The sequence below is a fragment of the Eucyclogobius newberryi genome, unplaced genomic scaffold (assembly GCF_026437365.1).
Source record: "Eucyclogobius newberryi isolate DKJ021-1_F unplaced genomic scaffold, fEucNew1.0.hap1 SCAF_14, whole genome shotgun sequence".
NCBI classification, from domain to species: domain Eukaryota; kingdom Metazoa; phylum Chordata; class Actinopteri; order Gobiiformes; family Gobiidae; genus Eucyclogobius; species Eucyclogobius newberryi.
The window spans coordinates 38,697,644-38,718,764 of NW_027315768.1; the positions used below are offsets into that span (position 1 = coordinate 38,697,644).

General features: G+C 46.5%; 1 protein-coding gene and 1 long non-coding RNA gene across 2 annotated transcripts in view; both read right to left on the reverse strand.

Moving 5' to 3' along the window:
* LOC140359129 (titin-like) overlaps nucleotides 1-21,121 on the reverse strand; it is a 342,168-nt gene that overhangs the window by 312,961 nt on the left and 8,086 nt on the right. Inside the window, exons 5-15 of the mRNA XM_072443997.1 lie at nucleotides 20,961-21,023; nucleotides 19,812-20,824; nucleotides 17,901-18,404; nucleotides 16,772-17,288; nucleotides 15,085-15,557; nucleotides 13,383-14,999; nucleotides 12,626-13,339; nucleotides 8,097-8,187; nucleotides 7,686-7,757; nucleotides 4,047-4,082; nucleotides 270-3,044 (exon numbers count right to left, since the gene is read on the reverse strand). Coding sequence (XP_072300098.1) covers nucleotides 270-3,044; nucleotides 4,047-4,082; nucleotides 7,686-7,757; nucleotides 8,097-8,187; nucleotides 12,626-13,339; nucleotides 13,383-14,999; nucleotides 15,085-15,557; nucleotides 16,772-17,288; nucleotides 17,901-18,404; nucleotides 19,812-20,824; nucleotides 20,961-21,023 — 7,875 coding nt within the window. The remainder of the gene's footprint in view (nucleotides 1-269; nucleotides 3,045-4,046; nucleotides 4,083-7,685; nucleotides 7,758-8,096; nucleotides 8,188-12,625; nucleotides 13,340-13,382; nucleotides 15,000-15,084; nucleotides 15,558-16,771; nucleotides 17,289-17,900; nucleotides 18,405-19,811; nucleotides 20,825-20,960; nucleotides 21,024-21,121) is intronic.
* On the reverse strand, nucleotides 10,683-12,339 carry LOC140360064 (uncharacterized). Its single transcript, XR_011926894.1, has 6 exons — nucleotides 12,316-12,339; nucleotides 12,129-12,194; nucleotides 11,455-11,529; nucleotides 11,274-11,339; nucleotides 11,109-11,171; nucleotides 10,683-10,991 (listed from the first exon to the last, which is right to left on the reverse strand). It is a non-coding gene; the product is annotated as an uncharacterized lncRNA (long non-coding RNA).

Consider the following 21,121-nt stretch of genomic DNA (forward strand, 5'->3'; position numbering starts at 1 on the left):
CCGGTGCATTTAGTTTCAGATGAAGAACACGTGGGAAATTCTTCCCATCGATGAATGACAGATTGATGGATGAAATATGAGCTACTTTCATGACAAAACAAATAATGTATGAGTTGTTCAGGAGCCGAGAGCAAGTGGCATGACAAAAAATGATGTGAAATGAAGGTTTTGAGGCCATGGATTTGTGGTGTTTAGGATCGGGTGGACAAAGATGGCAGTGAGTTTGTGTTCAGTGGAGAAGCAGATGAGATGGTTGACTCCATGATCACCTCGTTTGGTTCCCGTGGGCCCTGGGACTTGTACGGCTCCTTCAGTCTGAGTCCAGTCCTGGTCCTGTACCATCTCCCAGACCCATATCTCCTCCTCCTCCTGGTTAGGATCCTGGTCCTGGTCCTCAAACACCTCCTCCTCTGTCTGTGTAGGAACCTTCTCCAGCTGGATGCTGCTCGGGGAAACCTCCTTCACCAGAGGGACGCTGCTCGGGGAAACCTCCTTCACCAGAGGGACGCTGCTCGGGGAAACCTCCTTCACCAGAGGGACGCTGCTCGGGGAAACCTCCTTCTCCAGAGGGACGCTGCTCGGGGAAACCTCCTTCTCCAGAGGGATGCTGCTGGACTCTGGCTCCTTGCCGGGTTTGGGGTGACATTTCTTCAGCTCCACTGGTTTAATCTCGGTTAGATCCTCTTTCTTTGGACAAGTCTTGAGTTTTGGTGTTGGTTTAGGTTCTGGTTCTGGTTCTGGTCTTGGTTGTAGTTTAGGGACTTTTTCAGGAGATGTTTTCTTCTCTGGAGTCTTCCTCAGCTGCACAGGTTTAGCCTCAGCCCTTTTCTCAGATACTTTTTCCTCTGGTGTTTTTTTTAACTCGACTGGTTTATCCTCAGACACGTTCTTTGTTGGAGTCCTAGGTTTTGGAGCTGGTTTAGGTTCTGGTTCTGGTCTTGGTTGAAGTTGAAGGACTTTTTCTTTCAAAGGTGTTTTTTCCACTGGTTTTGTTTTAGTCGGTTCTTCTTTCTTCGCTTCAGTCTGGGTTTTCTGTTTCGGGACCGTTTCTGTAAGAGGTTTTTTGTCCACTAAACTTCTCTTCAGCTCGCCTGAATCTTTCTCTGTCGTCTCGACTTCTTTCAGATTTGGTTTTGTCAGTTCTTTCTTCTTAGTCTCCTCTGGTTTAGTAGAATCTTGTATTTTTGGCGTTTGAACCTTCTCCTTCTCCTCTTTCTTGTCCAGTTTTTGAGTTCCCGGTGTCTTCTCTCTTTCTATCCTCTCCCGTTCTAGTCTTTCATCCATCGCGATCGCTTGTTTTCCTTCTTCGCTCTCCCTTTCCTTCTTTTTCTCCTCTTGTTTTTGTTTCTCAAACCGCTTCAGCGTCACCGCCTCCTGCTCCTCTACGTTCCTCGGTAACAGTTTGATTTTCCTTTTGGTTAAATCTGGCTCTGGTTCTTTTTGTTTCTCAGTTTTTGGACTCCTCTCCCATCTTCCTCGCTCCTCTTTTGTCATTTCCAGTTGAGTTTTCTGCTCCTCGTGGACTGTGACGGTCTCGTCTTTCGTTCTTTCCTCCCTCGTCGTCCGCTGAACAGTCACGATCTCTCTGTCTTCTCTTTTGTAGAGTTTTTCCACTGTTAAGTCTTGGTCGTAATGCCTCATCACTTCACTCTTCTGACTGATCACCTTTTTCTCCGGCTCTACTGGTTTTGTCGGAACCTTTTTAAGCCTCACTTTTTCTACTTCTGCTTCTGCAGGTTTCGGTGATTTTTGCACTGGTTTTAGTGTGATTTCCTCAGTTTTCTCCTTTTCTTTCGGCCGTTTTGAAATGTTCTTTTTCTCTATTTTTCCGTCTGGCGTGTCTGTCTTTTCTGTTTGACTCTTTTCCGCTGGTTTCCATGTCTCTTTAGGCGACATCTTCTCCTCCGTCACTACTCTCTGTGCTTCTGCTGCCTGTTCTAGCGCCACCGTGTGTTCCTCTGCTGTAAACACACGCTCCATTCGCCCTATGGTCATTATCTCTCGCTCTTCTCTCTCTCTGAGTTCATGAACAAACATCTCAGCGTGCAGTACTTTGGTCACCTCAGCCGTTTGAGTCACCACTTCTTTCTCTGGCGTCTTTGGTTTCGTCGTGACTTTTTTAAGCATCACTTTTTCCATTTCAGCAGCAGTTTTTGGGGACAGTTCTTTCCTTTCTACAACTTTTTGTTGCTTTAGAGCTTTTTGCTTCTCAATGATCACAGTTTCAAATTTTTCAGGTTGTGTTTTCGGTGATTTTTGCGCCGGTTTAAGTTTGATCTCCTCGATTTTCTCCTTCTCTTTCGGCAGTTTTGAAATCTTCTTTCTCTCCACTTCTTCAATTTTAGTTTGAGATATTTCGGCCGGTTTCCATGGCTCTCTCGGCGACGCCTTCTCCTCCGTCACTACTCTCTCTGCCTCTGCAGCCTGTTGTAGCGCCTCCGTGTGTTCCTCTGCTGTAAACACACGCTCCATTCGCCCGATCGTCATTATCTCTCGCTCTTCTCTTTCGCACATTTTTTGAACCGTTAATTCTTGGTGGTGAAGTCTCGTCACTTCGCTCTTCTGACTCGTCACATCTTTCTCTGGCTCTTTTGGTTTCGTTGGCACTTTTTTGAGCGTCACTTTTTCCATTTCTGGCACTGCAGGTGTTGGTGATTTTGGCACCGGTTTAAGTTGAATCTTCTCCACCTTCTCCTCATCTCTCTTCCTTTTCTCCACCTCTTCTGCTTTAGTTTCTATCTCCTTCTGAGCTCCAGATTTCTTAGATTTTTGCTCACGTTTTCCTCTTTGCCCCTCCTTGTCCTCCTCTTCCTTTGGTTGTGTAAAACTTTCTTCCTTTGTGACTTTATCCTCGAGATTGTCCATTTTCTGCACTGGTTTTAGCTTTGTCTCTTTAGATGGTGGATGTTTTGAAATCTTCTTTTTCTCCAGTCTCTCTGCCTCTGTTTCTTCCTCTTTTTCTTTGGCGTGTTCTTTATCTTTTCCCATTTCTTTGTGTTGCTCAAGATCAATGCAAAGTGGAAGTTTTGGTTCTAAAGATGGAACTGCATTTGAGAACAAAAGAACTTCAAGAAGACACGGGGAAACACACAAAGGACAAACAAGAAAACAATGGTCTAAACTCATGTTTTTGGGAGATGAGGAGGTTTTATAAATGCATTTTGACACTAAACTGTAGATTAAATAAGACTATTCTGCTGTTGTGACTCTGGGCGTTACAAAAAGTATTCAGAGCCCATGGTTTAAAACTTCATGTACGTTACAAAATGTGAAATGAAGTAAGATCTGTAACTTTCTCCTTTAAATGATCATTTCATGGTTGATCTTTAAATTATTTTTCAGCTTTTTAGTTTGGAATTAGAGATGCACCGATCAATCGGCCGCCGATAAAAAAAGCCGGTTTTATGTCCAATCGGCCCCAATCAGTGACCGGCCGGTCCATGGGCCGATCAAACTGACCCGCATGCGCGCTGCGCAGAAGCTCAACGCGCCCAGCGCAAAACAGCTAACAACTAGCAAGACTCATTCAGAGCGCGGCGGCTAAAGCGTCCACTTTACATTAAAGTCATTGTACACGCGCGTCGAACACCTCCTGCGTTTGCCGCGGCGCGATTCCTGCTTTTTCAGCGCGGAGCGCGGCGCGGAGGGTGCGTTTTACGCTCTGGACGCTTTGACGTTTAAACGTAAAAAAAAAACGTTAAAATTGTTCAGCAGCCAATCAGAGATGACGCTCCTTTTGGTTCCTGTTCTGTTTATATAGATTATTTTCATATATAGTTTTCCATTTTCCACAAAATAAATGACATTTATATTATAAACGTGTGTCCTGTAAACATGGACCTTTTTCATATATTATACTGGGGAGTTTGTGGGAAAATCAGTGGCGAGATAGAAAATCGGTATCGGAAAAAACGGTTTTGGCAGGTCCGACCTCCTTAAAAACGGAAATCGGTATCGGCCAAGAATTTTGCAATGGGTCTATCTCTATTTGAATAAATGAAGTTTGCTTCAGATTTGAACTGTGGAGGATGTGAAATGTAAAATACCTTTGGTCGGTCCAGGAGCAGAAACTGGCCCTTTGTCTGCAACAAGTCCACAAGAAACGACATTAATGGACAGAAGACATTAAGAACGGACGGACAGAAGACATTAAGAACGGACGGACAGAGGACATTAAGAACGGACGGACAGAGGACATTAAGAATGGACGAACAGAGGACATTAAGAACGGACGGACAGAGGACATTAAGAACGGACGGACAGAGGACATTAAGAACGGACGGACAGAGGACATTAAGAACGGACGGACAGAGGACATTAAGAACGGACGGACAGAGGACATTAAGAACGGACGGACAGAAGACATTAAGAACGGACGGAAAGAAGACATTAAGAACGGACGGACAGAGGACATTAAGAACGGACGGACAGAAGACATTAAGAACGGACGGACAGAGGACATTAAGAACGGACGGACAGAGGACATTAAGAACGGACGGACAGAAGACATTAAGAACGGACGGAAAGAAGACATTAAGAACGGACGGACAGAGGACATTAAGAACGGACGGACAGAGGACATTAAGAATGGACGAACAGAGGACATTAAGAACGGACGGACAGAGGACATTAAGAACGGACGGACAGAGGACATTAAGAACGGACGGACAGAGGACATTAAGAACGGACGGACAGAGGACATTAAGAACGGACGGACAGAGGACATTAAGAACGGACGGACAGAAGACATTAAGAACGGACGGAAAGAAGACATTAAGAACGGACGGACAGAGGACATTAAGAACGGACGGACAGAAGACATTAAGAACGGACGGACAGAGGACATTAAGAACGGACGGACAGAGGACATTAAGAACGGACGGACAGAAGACATTAAGAACGGACGGACAGAGGACATTAAGAACGGACGGACAGAGGACATTAAGAACGGACGGACAGAAGACATTAAGAACGGACGGAAAGAAGACATTAAGAACGGACGGAAAGAAGACATTAAGAACGGACGGACAGAGGACATTAAGAACGGACGGACAGAAGACATTAAGAACGGACGGACAGAGGACATTAAGAACGGACGGACAGAGGACATTAAGAACGGACGGACAGAGGACATTAAGAACGGACGGACAGAGGACATTAAGAACGGACGGACAGAGGACATTAAGAACGGACGGACAGAGGACATTAAGAACGGACGGACAGAGGACATTAAGAACGGACGGACAGAGGACATTAAGAACGGACGGACAGAGGACATTAAGAACGGACGGACAGAAGACATTAAGAACGGACGGAAAGAAGACATTAAGAACGGACGGACAGAGGACATTAAGAACGGACGGACAGAAGACATTAAGAACGGACGGACAGAGGACATTAAGAACGGACGGACAGAGGACATTAAGAACGGACGGACAGAAGACATTGAGAACGGACGGAAAGAAGACATTAAGAACGGACGGAAAGAAGACATTAAGAACGGACGGACAGAGGACATTAAGAACGGACGGACAGAAGACATTAAGAACGGACGGACAGAGGACATTAAGAACGGACGGACAGAGGACATTAAGAACGGACGGACAGAGGACATTAAGAACGGACGGACAGAGGACATTAAGAACGGACGGACAGAAGACATTAAGAACGGACGGACAGAGGACATTAAGAACGGACGGACAGAGGACATTAAGAACGGACGGACAGAGGACATTAAGAACGGACGGACAGAGGACATTAAGAACGGACGGACAGAGGACATTAAGAACGGACGGACAGAAGACATTAAGAACGGACGGACAGAGGACATTAAGAACGGACGGACAGAGGACATTAAGAACGGACGGACAGAGGACATTAAGAACGGACGGACAGAAGACATTAAGAACGGACGGACAGAGGACATTAAGAACGGACGGACAGAAGACATTAAGAACGGACGGACAGAGGACATTAAGAACGGACGGACAGAGGACATTAAGAACGGACGGACAGAGGACATTAAGAACGGACGGACAGAAGACATTAAGAACGGACGGACAGAGGACATTAAGAACGGACGGACAGAGGACATTAAGAACGGACGGACAGAAGACATTAAGAACGGACGGACAGAGGACATTAAGAACGGACGGACAGAAGACATTAAGAACGGACGGACAGAGGACATTAAGAACGGACGGACAGAGGACATTAAGAACGGACGGACAGAGGACATTAAGAACGGACGGACAGAAGACATTAAGAACGGACGGACAGAAGACATTAAGAACGGACGGACAGAAGACATTAAGAACGGACGGACAGAAGACATTAAGAACGGACGGAAAGAAGACATTAAGAACGGACGGACAGAAGACATTAAGAAGGGACAGAAAGAAGACATTAAGAAGGGACAGACAGAAGACATTAAGAAGGGACAGAAAGAAGACATTAAGAAGGGACAGAAAGACGACATTAAGAAGGGACAGAAAGACGACATTAAGAAGGGACAGAAAGAAGACATTGGACGTGGGTGTGTCCCTCATTGGTCCAGGAGTGTTCCATTGTAGAAAAAGGACTCTGTTTAGACTCTCATCCAAGAGTCGTTCTCAATCTGCGAATCGTCTGGAAACTCTGAGTAAGCCCCGCCCACTGGGCGGAGCCTCCTGATAATGACTTGTTTTCTAACAGCAGTGTGACTGCAGCTCCCTCATCACTGATGAGTACCTGATGAGATCAGAATTCCCCGGGCGTCGCCCGCCACATGGCTTCAACACACTATTGTATACCACTGGAAAGTTGAACCTTAAATCCTCTGTCAGTCCCTCTTCTAGAATAAAGATCTGAGTTTCCAGACTCGATTTGCAGATCGAGAACGACTCTTGGATGAGAGTCGTCTTGTTTTTCTAATAAACATTGTCCAGATGATACAACTGCATCTTTTTCTACTGTTAAGAATGGACAGAAAGAGAGAGACGAGTGAGAACAAGAGAGACGAGAGAGAGAGAGAAAAGACCGGGACCAGAAAACTACAGAGAAATAGACAAAATCTTTTCTGTCCATGAGACAAACGAACACAAAAAAGACATTGACTTTGATATTAAAAGGTCTGTACCTTCAGGAGAAGAAGCTGACGGAGACACTGCGCCCCCTGCTGGTTTGGACTGCACCGCAGCTACAGAAGACCAGGTTAAGACCAGGTTAAGACCAGGTTAAGACCAGGTTAAGACCAGGTAAAGACCAGGTTAAGACCAGGTAAAGACCAGGTTAAGACCAGGTAAAGACCAGGTAAAGACCAGGTAAAGACCAGGTTAAGACCAGGTAAAGACCAGGTTAAGACCAGGTAAAGACCAGGTTAAGACCAGGTAAAGACCAGGTAAAGACCAGGTAAAGACCAGGTAAAGACCAGGTAAAGACCAGGTAAAGACCAGGTAAAGACCAGGTAAAGACCAGGTAAAGAGTCCAGGTCTGGCTCAGTTTGGACTGTTCTGAACTTGGTCTTTCTCTTGGTCCAAGATTATTTTGACCAAGAAACAGGACATTGACATTTGGAAACAGGACATTGACATTTGGAAACAGGACATTGACATTTACAGATCTGGTCTTGGACAAAACATCAACAAGAAAACTTTGAAGAACAGATGAAGAAGAAACAGAAGAAGACAACATGAGACATAAAATACCTGTGATTCTCTCAGTGGGAGGAGACACTTTGGTGGTTGCAGTGGGTTTGTCTTCAGTCGGTTTAAATGTGTCTTCAGCGGGAGAAAAGAGCCAAGATCACAACCAGAAGAACAAAGAAGAACCAACCACAAGGACAGAGAAGAACCAACCACAAGGACAGAGAAGAACCAACCACAAGGACAGAGAAGAACCAACCACAAGGACAGAGAAGAAAGAGAGTGGGAAAACTACAAGACAGGACAGGAAAGACAGACGAGGACAGGAAGAACCAGAACTACAGGACTATGAACAGAAACAGCATAAAAACGTGAGCAAAAGAGATTAAAAAGGACTACAAATAGAGAAAAGTAAAAACGACTAAACAGGACAGGAAAGTGAGTCAGGGACAAAATACACAAAAAGCGGTTTACCTTCGCGAGCAACAGGAGGAGTCACGCGAGCAACAGGAGGAGTCACGCGAGCAACAGGAGGAGTCACGCTTTTAGGAGACGAGCGTTTTTCCTCTGGACGAGACGCTTCAAGAGTAAAAACACAAACAATCACAAACAAAACTAAACACAACAAAGACTTAAACGGACAAGTAGGAGCGAGTCAGAGCGAGTCAGAGCGAGTCAGAGCGAGTCAGAGCGAGTGGGACAGAGTCAGAGCGAGTCAGAGCGAGTCAGAGCGAGTCAGAGCGAGTCAGAGCGAGTGGGACAGAGTCAGAGCGAGTCAGAGCGAGTCAGAGCGAGTCAGAGCGAGTCAGAGCGAGTCAGAGCGAGTGGGACAGAGTCAGAGCGAGTGGGACAGAGTCAGAGCGAGTCAGAGCGAGTGGGACAGAGTCAGAGCGAGTCAGAGCGAGTCAGAGCGAGTGGGACAGAGTCAGAGCGAGTCAGAGCGAGTCAGAGCGAGTCAGAGCGAGTCAGAGCGAGTGGGACAGAGTCAGAGCGAGTCAGAGTGAGTCAGAGCGAGTCAGAGCGAGTGGGACAGAGTCAGAGCGAGTCAGAGCGAGTCAGAGCGAGTCAGAGCGAGTGGGACAGAGTCAGAGCGAGTCAGAGCGAGTGGGACAGAGTCAGAGCGAGTCAGAGCAAGTGGGACAGAGTCAGAGCGAGTCAGAGCGAGTCAGAGCGAGTGGGACAGAGTCAGAGCGAGTCAGAGCGAGTCAGAGCGAGTGGGACAGAGTCAGAGCGAGTCAGAGCGAGTCAGAGCGAGTCAGAGCGAGTGGGACAGAGTCAGAGCGAGTCAGAGCGAGTCAGAGCGAGTCAGAGCGAGTCAGAGCGAGTGGGACAGAGTCAGAGCGAGTCAGAGCGAGTCAGAGCGAGTCAGAGCGAGTGGGACAGAGTCAGAGCGAGTCAGAGCGAGTCAGAGCGAGTCAGAGCGAGTGGGACAGAGTCAGAGCGAGTCAGAGCGAGTCAGAGCGAGTCAGAGCGAGTGGGACAGAGTCAGAGCGAGTCAGAGCGAGTGGGACAGAGTCAGAGCGAGTCAGAGCGAGTGGGACAGAGTCAGAGCGAGTCAGAGCGAGTCAGAGCGAGTGGGACAGAGTCAGAGCGAGTCAGAGCGAGTGGGACAGAGTCAGAGCGAGTCAGAGCGAGTCAGAGCGAGTCAGAGCGAGTGGGACAGAGTCAGAGCGAGTCAGAGCGAGTCAGAGCGAGTCAGAGCGAGTGGGACAGAGTCAGAGCGAGTCAGAGCGAGTCAGAGCGAGTCAGAGCGAGTGGGACAGAGTCAGAGCGAGTCAGAGCGAGTCAGAGCGAGTCAGAGCGAGTCAGAGCGAGTGGGACAGAGTCAGAGCGAGTCAGAGCGAGTGGGACAGAGTCAGAGCGAGTCAGAGCGAGTGGGACAGAGTCAGAGCGAGTCAGAGTGAGTCAGAGCGAGTGGGACAGAGTCAGAGCGAGTCAGAGCGAGTCAGAGCGAGTCAGAGCGAGTGGGACAGAGTCAGAGCGAGTCAGAGCAAGTGGGACAGAGTCAGAGCGAGTCAGAGCAAGTGGGACAGAGTCAGAGCGAGTCAGAGCGAGTCAGAGCGAGTGGGACAGAGTCAGAGCGAGTCAGAGCGAGTCAGAGCGAGTGGGACAGAGTCAGAGCGAGTCAGAGCGAGTCAGAGCGAGTGGGACAGAGTCAGAGCGAGTCAGAGCGAGTCAGAGCGAGTCAGAGCGAGTGGGACAGAGTCAGAGCGAGTCAGAGCGAGTCAGAGCGAGTCAGAGCGAGTGGGACAGAGTCAGAGCGAGTCAGAGCGAGTGGGACAGAGTCAGAGCGAGTCAGAGCGAGTCAGAGCGAGTCAGAGCGAGTGGGACAGAGTCAGAGCGAGTCAGAGCGAGTCAGAGCGAGTCAGAGCGAGTGGGACAGAGTCAGAGCGAGTCAGAGCGAGTGGGACAGAGTCAGAGCGAGTCAGAGCGAGTGGGACAGAGTCAGAGCGAGTCAGAGCGAGTCAGAGCGAGTGGGACAGAGTCAGAGCGAGTCAGAGCGAGTCAGAGCGAGTGGGACAGAGTCAGAGCGAGTCAGAGCAAGTCAGAGCGAGTCAGAGCGAGTGGGACAGAGTCAGAGCGAGTCAGAGCGAGTGGGACAGAGTCAGAGCGAGTCAGAGCGAGTGGGACAGAGTCAGAGCGAGTGGGACAGAGTCAGAGCGAGTCAGAGCGAGTCAGAGCGAGTGGGACAGAGTCAGAGCGAGTCAGAGCGAGTCAGAGCGAGTCAGAGCGAGTGGGACAGAGTCAGAGCGAGTCAGAGCGAGTCAGAGCGAGTCAGAGCGAGTGGGACAGAGTCAGAGCGAGTCAGAGCGAGTCAGTGTCGGAGAGTGTCTTGGAAACAAAATAAAGGACATTTAAACAGCTAAATAGGAAGGACCAATCAGGACATGGCACGTAGACACAGACCAATCAGAGCGAGCCATGACAGACTCTGTTATGTAATCCTTGCTCTACCTGCAAGAGGCGCCACTGACTCAGGAGCAGGTTTAGACACAGGCTTCTGTTTGTCAACTGCAGGAACTTTAAGATCAGAAAGAAAAATCACACAAAACAAACAACATTAGAGATTCAAACAGACCAATCAGAGCGAGCCGTAACAGACTCTGTCCAATCAGAGACCAGCTGTACCTGCAGGGGGCGGGGCTGTCTCAGATTTAGAGACAGGCTTCATCTTCTCTTCAGACAAACGCACTTTAAGACGAAGAAGAGGCAAAGATCACACACAGAACAAACACAAACAGACAAATTAGAGTGAGCCGTAACAGACTCTGGCCAATCAGAGACCAGCTCTACCTGCAGCGGGCGGGGAAGGAGGCGGGGCTACAGTCTCACGTTTAGAGACGAGCTTTGGTGTTTCTACATGAGCGGCTTTATAAGAAGAACAAGAAGAAAAACACTCAAACGAACCAATCATAACAAAGAACAAGACATGGACCAATCAGAACGAGCCATTACAGACTCTGACCAATCAGAGACCAGCTGTACCTGCAGGGGGCGGGGCTGTCTGAGGTTTAGACACAGGCTTCATCTTCTCTTCAGACGGACGCACTTTATGATGAAGAAGAGGCAAAGATCACACACAGAACAAACACAAACGACCCAATCAGAGTGAGCCATGACAGACTCTGGCCAATCAGAGACCAGTTCTACCTGCTGGGGGCGGGGCTGTTTCAGGAGTGTGTTTGGGGGCGGGCTTTGGCGCTTCTACAGGCAACTCTTTGGGACAAAACGAGCAAAAGTCACACAAAACAGGACAAAACACACCAAACATTCAAATGGACCAATCAGAGTGAGCCGTGACAGACTCTGGCCAATCAGAGAAGAGCTGTACCTGCAGATTGCGGGGAAGGAGGCGGGGCTACAGTCTGACGTTTAGAGACGAGCTTTGGTGTTTCTACATGAGCGGCTTTATAAGAAGAACAAGAAGAAAAACACTCAAACGAACCAATCATAACAAAGAACAAGACATGGACCAATCAGAACGAGCCATTACAGACTCTGACCAATCAGAACGAGCCATTACAGACTCTGGCCAATCACATAAGAGTGACAAACAAACAGTATAAAGACATGTTATTAAGAAAGTTAGTTTTTACAGTTTGATTTAGTTTCCTGTTTTAGTCCTGTTTTAGTCCTGTTTTAGTCCTGTTTTAGTCCTGTTTTAGTCTTGTTTTAGTCCTATTTTAGTCCTGCTTTAGACCTGTTTTTGTCCTGTTTTAGTCCTGTTTTAGTCCTGCTTTAGACCTGTTTTTGTCCTGTTTTAGTTCTGCTTTAGTCCTGTTTTTGTCCTGTTTTAGTCCTGTTTTAGTTCTGGTTTAGTCCTGCTTTAGTCCTGCTTTAGGCTTGCTTTAGTCCTGCTTAAGTCCTGCTTAAGTCCTGCTTTAGTCTTGTTTTTGTCTTGTTTTAACCCTGACATGTTTAATTCCAGGTTTAGTCCTGGTTTTGACAGCGTCTCATTGTTAGTTGTTTTTAGTGACATTACATCCATGTCATTCCTTGCTCTACCTGCAGGAGGCGCAACCTTTTCCGGGGCTGGTTTAAAAACAGGCTTTGTTTCTTCTGCAGCAGGAACTTGATAAAGAAAACAACAAAATCAGACAAAAAAACCACAGAAAACGACAGGAAACAGGAAACACAAGGACAACATTTCAAACAGTCAAAGATGTACAACATGTGACATAAGCACATTTACCTTTGAGAACTGCAGGGGGCGCTGCAGCAACTGGTTTGGGTTCAGAGGCGTCCTCGTGTGGGACTTTGTCCTCAGGACGGACTTTAAGAGCATTAGAAAGATAAATCAGTATTTACGGATTAAATGTAGGAAAAAGGTGGATGAAGGGATGAGGATGGAGAGGACTGGTGGAGCGATGGAGCGAACTCAAGGTGAAGAATGAAGAGGTTAGAGACAAACAAACATGACGGACAGAAGACGTTTGTGGACAGTGCAGACAAACGCTAACACTGAAAATGCTCTGGAAGAAAATAACTAGACTAACCCTAACCCGATGTTGGCTGTAATCAGACTTAAAGCGGCTGTAATCAGACTTAAAGTGGCTGTAATCAGATTGAAAGCGGCTGTAATCAGACTTAAAGAGGCTGTAATCAGACTTAAAGTGGCTGTAATCAGACTGAAAGCGGCTGTAATCAGACTTAAAGCGGCTGTAATCAGACTTAAAGAGGCTGTAATCAGACTTAAAGCGGCTGTAATCAGACTTAAAGCGGCTGTAATCAGACTTAAAGCGGCTGTAATCAGACTTAAAGTGGCTGTAATCAGACTTAAAGCGGCTGTAATCAGACTTAAAGCGGCTGTAATCGGACTTAAAGCGGCTGTAATCAGACTGAAAGCGGCTGTAATCAGACTTAAAGCGGCTGTAATCGGACTTAAAGCGGCTGTAATCGGACTTAAAGCGGCTGTAATCAGACTTAAAGTGGCTGTAATCAGACTTAAAGCGTCTGTAATCGGACTTAAAGCGGCTGTAATCAGACTTAAAGCGGCTGTAATCGGACTTAAAGCGGCTGTAATCAGACTTAAAGCGGCTGTAATCAGACTGAAAGCGGCTGTAATCAGACTTAAAGCGGCTGTAATCAGACTTAAAGCGGCTGTAATCAGACTGAAAGCGGCTGTAATCAGACTTAAAGCGGCTGTAATCGGACTTAAAGCGGCTGTAATCAGACTTAAAGCGGCTGTAATCAGACTTAAAGCGGCTGTAATCGGACTTAAAGCGGCTGTAATCAGACTTAAAGTGGCTGTAATCAGACTTGAAAGCGGCTGTAATCGGACTTAAAGCGGCTGTAATCAGACTTAAAGCGGCTGTAATCAGACTTAAAGCTGCTGTAATCAGACTTAAAGCGGCTGTAATCAGACTTAAAGCGGCTGTAATCAGACTTAAAGCGGCTGTAATCGGACTTAAAGCGGCTGTAATCAGACTTAAAGCGGCTGTAATCAGACTTAAAGAGGCTGTAATCGGACTTAAAGCGGCTGTAATCAGACTTAAAGAGGCTGTAATCAGACTTAAAGCGGCTGTAATCAGACTTAAAGCAGCTGTAATCAGACTTAAAGCTGCTGTAATCAGACTTAAAGCGGCTGTAATCAGACTTAAGGCGGCTGTAATCAGACTTAAGGCGGCTGTAATCAGACTTAAAGCGGCTGTAATCAGACTTAAAGTGGCTGTAATCAGACTTAAAGCGGCTGTAATCAGACTTAAAGCTGCTGTAATCAGACTTAAAGCGGCTGTAATCAGACTTAAGGCGGCTGTAATCGGACTGAAAGCGGCTGTAATCAGACTTAAAGCGGCTGTAATCAGACTTAAAGCGGCTGTAATCAGACTTAAAGCTGCTGTAATCAGACTTAAAGCGGCTGTAATCAGACTTAAGGCGGCTGTAATCGGACTGAAAGCGGCTGTAATCAGACTTAAAGCGGCTGTAATCAGACTTAAAGCGGCTGTAATCAGACTTAAAGCGGCTGTAATCAGACTTAAAGCGGCTGTAATCAGACTTAAAGCGGCTGTAATCAGACTTTAAGCGGCAGTAATCAGACTTAAAGAGGCTGTAATCGGACTTAAAGCGGCTGTAATCGGACTTAAAGCGGCTGTAATCAGACTTAAAGCGGCTGTAATCAGACTTAAAGCGGCTGTAATCAAACTTAAAGCGGCTGTAATCGGACTTAAAGCGGCTGTAATCAGAATTAAAGCGGCTGTAATCAGACTTAAAGCGGCTGTAATCGGACTTAAAGCGGCTGTAATCGGACTTAAAGCGGCTGTAATCGGACTTAAAGCGGCTGTAATCGGACTTAAAGCGGCTGTAATCGGACTTAAAGCGGCTGTAATCGGACTTAAAGCGGCTGTAATCGGACTTAAAGCGGCTGTAATCAGACTTAAAGCGGCTGTAATCGGACTTAAAGCGGCTGTAATCGGACTTAAAGCGGCTGTAATCGGACTTAAAGCAGCTGTAATCAGACTTAAAGCGGCTGTAATCAGACTTAAAGCGGCTGTAATCAGACTTAAAGCGGCTGTAATCAGAATTAAAGCGGCTGTAATCAGACTTAAAGCGGCTGTAATCAGACTTAAAGCGGCTGTAATCGGACTTAAAGCAGCTGTAATCGGACTTAAAGCAGCTGTAATCAGACTTAAAGCGGCTGTAATCAGACTTAAAGCGGCTGTAATCAGACTTAAAGCGGCTGTAATCAGAATTAAAGCGGCTGTAATCAGACTTAAAGCGGCTGTAATCAGACTTAAAGCGGCTGTAATCAGAATTAAAGCGGCTGTAATCAGACTTAAAGCGGCTGTAATCAGAATTAAAGCGGCTGTAATCAGACTGAAAGCGGCTGTAATCGGACTGAAAGCGGCTGTAATCAGACTTAAAGTGGCTGTAATCAGACTTAAAGTGGATGTAATCAGACTTAAAGCGGCTGTAATCGGACTTAAAGCGGCTGTAATCAGACTTAAAGCGGCTGTAATCAGACTTGAAAGCGGCTGTAATCGGACTTAAAGTGGCTGTAATCAGACTTAAAGCGGCTGTAATCAGACTGAAAGCGGCTGTAATCAGACTTAAAGCGGCTGTAATCGGACTTAAAGCGGCTGTAATCAGACTTAAAGCGGCTGTAATCAGACTTAAAGTGGCTGTAATCAGACTTAAAGTGGCTGTAATCAGACTTAAAGCGGCTGTAATCAGACTTAAAGCGGCTGTAATCAGACTTAAAGTGGCTGTAATCAGACTTAAAGCGGCTGTAATCAGACTTAAAGCGGCTGTAATCAGACTTAAAGCGGCTGTAATCGGACTTAAAGCGGCTGTAATCGGACTGAAAGCGGCTGTAATCGGACTGAAAGCGGCTGTAATCAGACTTAAAGTGGCTGTAATCAGACTTAAAGTGGCTGTAATCAGACTTAAAGCGGCTGTAATCAGACTTAAAGTGGCTGTAATCAGACTTGAAAGCGGCTGTAATCAGACTGAAAGCGGCTGTAATCAGACTTAAAGTGGCTGTAATCAGACTTAAAGTGGCTGTAATCAGACTTAAAGCGGCTGTAATCAGACTTAAAGTGGCTGTAATCAGACTTAAAGCGGCTGTAATCAGACTTAAAGCGGCTGTTGCTCATAAATAGTGAAATACAAAATGAACTGTGGATTTATGAAGAACCAAATGAGATGAAGAAAAATGGCTGGATTTAAAAAGTGAAAAAGAGGTTGCCGCCCCCGCGAGCCGCCCCCGCGAGCCGCCCCCGCGAGCCGCCCCCGCGAGCCGCCCCCGCGAGCCGCCCCCGCGAGCCGCCCCCGCGAGCCGGCCCCGCGAGCCGCCCCTGCGAGCCGCCCCTGCGAGCCGGCCCCGGATAAAGCAGAAGATGGATGGAAAAAAGAGGTGAAATGGGTTCTGATTGAAAGAATACCTTCTTCATGTCTGGTAGCAGGTGTTTGTTCTTCTGAGAGAGCGCCCCCTGTGGACAGGGCCTGGAACTGCACCACAGACTCAACCATCTCACACGTTTCTTCAGAACGTTGAGACATATTCAGTGTTTCCAGATCCAGTTTGAGTTCATCGTTCTGCGTTTGAAGTCGTTCTTCAGGCACTTCACCCCACACAGAAACCACTTTATTCCAGTCCTGTAGGTCTTGTTTATTCCAGTCCTGTAGGTCTTGTTTATTCCAGTCCTGTAGGTCTTGTTTATTCCAGTCCTGTAGGTCCTGTAGGTCTTGTTTATTCCAGTCCTGTAGGTCTTGTTTATTCCAGTCCTGTAGGTCTTGTTTATTCCAGTCCTGTAGGTCTTGTTTATTCCAGTCCTGTAGGTCTTGTTTATTCCTGTCCTGTAGGTCTTGTTTATTCCTGTCCTGTAGGTCTTGTTTATTCCTGTCCTGTAGGTCTTGTTTATTCCAGTCCTGTAGGTCTTGTTTATTCCTGTCCTGTAGGTCTTGTTTATTCCAGTCCTGTAGGTCTTTCAGTTCACCTTCAGGCCAAACATCTGCAGCTTCTGTGCTTTTAGCCATTCTAGTTTCTCTAGACAAAAGTTGAGGTCGTTCCGGAACATGTTGAGTGGTTGTGGTTTGAAGAACGTTGGATGAGTTTGATCCGTCATCGGTTTGAGGTTTTGGTGGAAGGGTTTGTGATGAATGTGTTGTTTCCAGAACATCTGCAGCTTGTGTCCTCTCAGAGGGTTTACCTCCTTCTTTAGATTGTTCCAGAAGCTTTTTGGCACTCGATTGTGACTCCGCCTTCTCATGGCTTTTATTTTCAGATGTTCCTTCTTCAACAGTTATTTTCTTTGGACTTTTCTTGGTTTCCTCTTTGGATGAATCTGAATCTAATTCTTGCCTTTGTTCGATTGTTTCTAACGGATCGTTTTTGTTGACTTGAACTTTCTGCTCTGAATCTGCTCTTTCTTCAGTCAAGATCAACCTGCCAACTTCTACAACATTTGTGGATACATCTTTGATCACGTCCAGCATTTCTTGAGGTCTTTCTGTTTTCTTTTGGCCTGTTTTTGATTCTTCTGTTTTTGGTTCTTCTGCTTTTGGTTCTTCTGCTTTTGGTTCTTTCTGCTCAGATTTTAGACCAACTTCTTCAAACATGTCCAGTGTTTCTTCTTGGATTTTTTGCTTCTCAGCCTCATGTTTGATCTGGAGCTGCAGCTTCTTCTCAGCCTCATGTTCCATCTGGAGCTGCTGCTTCTTCTCATCCTCATGTTTCATCTGGAGCTGCAGCTTCTTCTCAGCCTCATGTTTCATCTGGAGCTGCAGCTTCTTCTCAGCCTCATGTTCCATCTGGAGCTGCAGCTTCTTCTCATCCTCATGTTTCATCTGGAGCTGCTGCTTCTTCTCATCCTCATGTTCCATCTGGAGCTGCAGCTTCTTCTCAGCCTCATGTTCCATCTGGAGCTGCAGCTTCTTCTCAGCCTCATGTTTCATCTGGAGCTGCTGCTTCTTCTCATCCTCATGTTTCATCTGGAGCTGCAGCTTCTTCTCAGCCTCATGTTTCATCTGGAGCTGCAGCTTCTTCTCAGCCTCATGTTCCATCTGGAGCTGCTGCTTCTTCTCAGCCTCATGTTTCATCTGGAGCTGCAGCTTCTTCTCAGCCTCATGTTTGATCTGGAGCTGCAGCTTCTTCTCAGCCTCATGTTTGATCTGGAGCTGCAGCTTCTTCTCAGCCTCATGTTTCATCTGGAGCTGCTGCTTCTTCTCATCCTCATGTTTCATCTGGAGCTGCAGCTTCTTCTCAGCCTCATGTTTCATCTGGAGCTGCAGCTTCTTCTCAGCCTCATGTTTGATCTGGAGCTGCTGCTTCTTCTCAGCCTCATGTTTCATCTGGAGCTGCAGCTTCTTCTCAGCCTCATGTTTCATCTGGAGCTGCAGCTTCTTCTCAGCCTCATGTTTGATCTGGAGCTGCAGCTTCTTTTCAGCCTCATGTTTGATCTGGAGCTGCAGCTTCTTCTCAGCCTCATGTTTCATCTGGAGCTGCAGCTTCTTCTCAGCCTCATGTTTCATCTGGAGCTGCTGCTTCTTCTCATCCTCATGTTTGATCTGGAGCTGCAGCTTCTTCTCATCCTCATGTTTCATCTGGAGCTGCAGCTTCTTCTCATCCTCATGTTTGATCTGGAGCTGCAGCTTCTTCTCATCCTCATGTTTGATCTGGAGCTGCAGCTTCTTCTCATCCTCATGTTTCATCTGGAGCTGCAGCTTCTTTTCAGCCTCATGTTCCATCTGGAGCTGCAGCTTCTTCTCAGCCTCATGTTTCATCTGGAGCTGCAGCTTCTTCTCAGCCTCATGTTTCATCTGGAGCTGCTGCTTCTTCTCATCCTCATGTTTGATCTGGAGCTGCAGCTTCTTCTCATCCTCATGTTTGATCTGGAGCTGCTGCTTCTTCTCAGCCTCATGTTCCATCTGGAGCTGCAGCTTCTTCTCAGCCTCATGTTTCATCTGGAGCTGCAGCTTCTTCTCATCCTCATGTTCCATCTGGAGCTGCAGCTTCTTCTCAGCCTCATGTTTCATCTGGAGCTGCAGCTTCTTCTCAGCCTCATGTTTCATCTGGAGCTGCAGCTTCTTCTCAGCCTCATGTTCCATCTGGAGCTGCTGCTTCTTCTCAGCCTCATGTTTCATCTGGAGCTGCTGCTTCTTCTCATCCTCATGTTTGATCTGGAGCTGCAGCTTCTTCTCAGCCTCATGTTTCATCTGGAGCTGCTGCTTCTTCTCATCCTCATGTTTCATCTGGAGCTGCAGCTTCTTCTCATCCTCATGTTCCATCTGGAGCTGCAGCTTCTTCTCATCCTCATGTTTCATCTGGAGCTGCAGCTTCTTCTCATCCTCATGTTCCATCTGGAGCTGCAGCTTCTTCTCAGCCTCATGTTTCATCTGGAGCTGCAGCTTCTTCTCAGCCTCATGTTCCATCTGGAGCTGCAGCTTCTTCTCAGCCTCATGTTTCATCTGGAGCTGCTGCTTCTTCTCAGCCTCATGTTTCATCTGGAGCTGCAGCTTCTTCTCAGCCTCATGTTCCATCTGGAGCTGCAGCTTCTTCTCAGCCTCATGTTTCATCTGGAGCTGCAGCTTCTTCTCAGCCTCATGTTCCATCTGGAGCTGCAGCTTCTTCTCAGCCTCATGTTCCATCTGGAGCTGCTGCTTCTTCTCAGCCTCATGTTCCATCTGGAGCTGCAGCTTCTTCTCAGCCTCATGTTTCATCTGGAGCTGCAGCTTCTTCTCAGCCTCATGTTTCATCTGGAGCTGCTGCTTCTTCTCAGCCTCATGTTTCATCTGGAGCTGCTGCTTCTTCTCAGCCTCATGTTTCTGGGCTGGTTCTGGATCACTTTCTGGATCAGTCTTTCCATTGATTCTTCTAAAAAGCTTGGATTTATCATCACTTTTTGATTCTGAAAGTGCAGTTTCTTTAGAAACTAAAACATCCTGTGTTATTTTCACTGCTTCTTCTAAAACATCAGTCTTCTTCAAACTGCTCGTGTTTTCCTCTGGATTCAGCTCCATTTCAGACTCCTCGTGCTTTTCTTTTGTAACATGTTTTTCTGAAGAGGATTTTTTAAGAAAGATCGAACCCAAGACAAAAAAGACAAAATAAGAATGTAAGAAAGAGAATATTACGGAAACGAAGGGATCAGCGCAATCAAATGCATAAATAAAAGAGATGATGTATTCATAAGAAATGAATAAGAGAAAAGCACAAACACACACATTCAAGAGAGACGGACACACAAAGACTCTTGTTTTGAAAGAACGATGAGACGTTAGTGACAAGATGGCCGTCGATATCAGACTTTTACCTTCAGGACGTTTGTGTTCTTGTGTTTTCAGACTCTCCAGGTTCTCAGGCTGAACTTTGTCTGCTTTTCTCTCCGACACTTTCTGAACAGATGCTTTTGCTTTGGGCAGTTGTTCCGTTGCCGTGGCTGCAGGTTCTTCCATGATCCTGACTGACACGTCTGTTTCTTCCCGTGTCTTCGTCACTTCTCTGACTCTCTGCTGCACTTCTGCTCTCGTCTCTACATCTTTCTTTGGTTCTATCCTCACTGACACATCTTTCACTGTCATTTTCACCTCTCCTGCTTCTGTAATCACTCGTTTCTGTGGCACTTCTGCTCTCGTCTCTAAAGCTTTAACCTGGATTTGTGCCGTTTCTTTGATTTTCTTTGTATCCACAGCTTTTTCTCTCTCCTCTGTTTCTTCAAAATAAGATTGCTGTGTCATTTTAACCGCTCTAACGTCTGAAATAACCTGCTCTGTTTTGTATATTTTCTGTTTGGAGCTTGTCTGTTCTGTTTTCTGTGTTCTTTCTGCCTCTAGTTGAGACCTTTCCTTCTTTGACTCTACTTTTTGAACTTCTCTGACCTCAGAAATAACCTCTTCTTTCTGAATGTGTTGGACCTGAGCCGATATTTCTAAAGTTCTAACTTCAGTGACATGTTCTGATTGTTCCATAACTCTTTCTAGACTTTCTAGACTCTTCTTTGGTTGCTCATGGATGATTTGAGGCGTCTCTGTGATAAACTCCTCAAACATCGTAGCTTTTCTGACCCTTAAAGTCTTCTTCTCGTCCTCAAAGATCATTTCTTGAACTTGAACTTTCTCTTTCAGCTCCACGACTTCCACCGTCTGCGTCATCTCTTCTTCCAACCATCCTTTTTGAGATTTCTCCACGTTGGAGATTTCAACTTTTGTTTCTTGGAACTTTTGAAATTGTTTCGGAAAATCGTCTCCGGAAGATTCTGAAGCAACTTAAGAAGAATAAGATTTACTCACAACATATAAAGAAAAGACAGAAGCACTCTGACGAATGCAGGGCAAAGAAGAGACAAAGACATTGAACAGACTCAGGACAGAAAAAGGTTTGAAAGAGAGAAAGAGCAGTACCTTTGGTGGGAACGGCTGTGATTTCATCTGGAAAAGCTTCTCGAAGAGGCTCCTCGGGTTGGACTTTGAGAGAGGAGCAAGAGTTACAAAAACAGACCCGAAAACAAGACAATAAAAGCTAAAGATTGTGTTTGGTGAGGCTTGTTCACAGACTCAAAGAT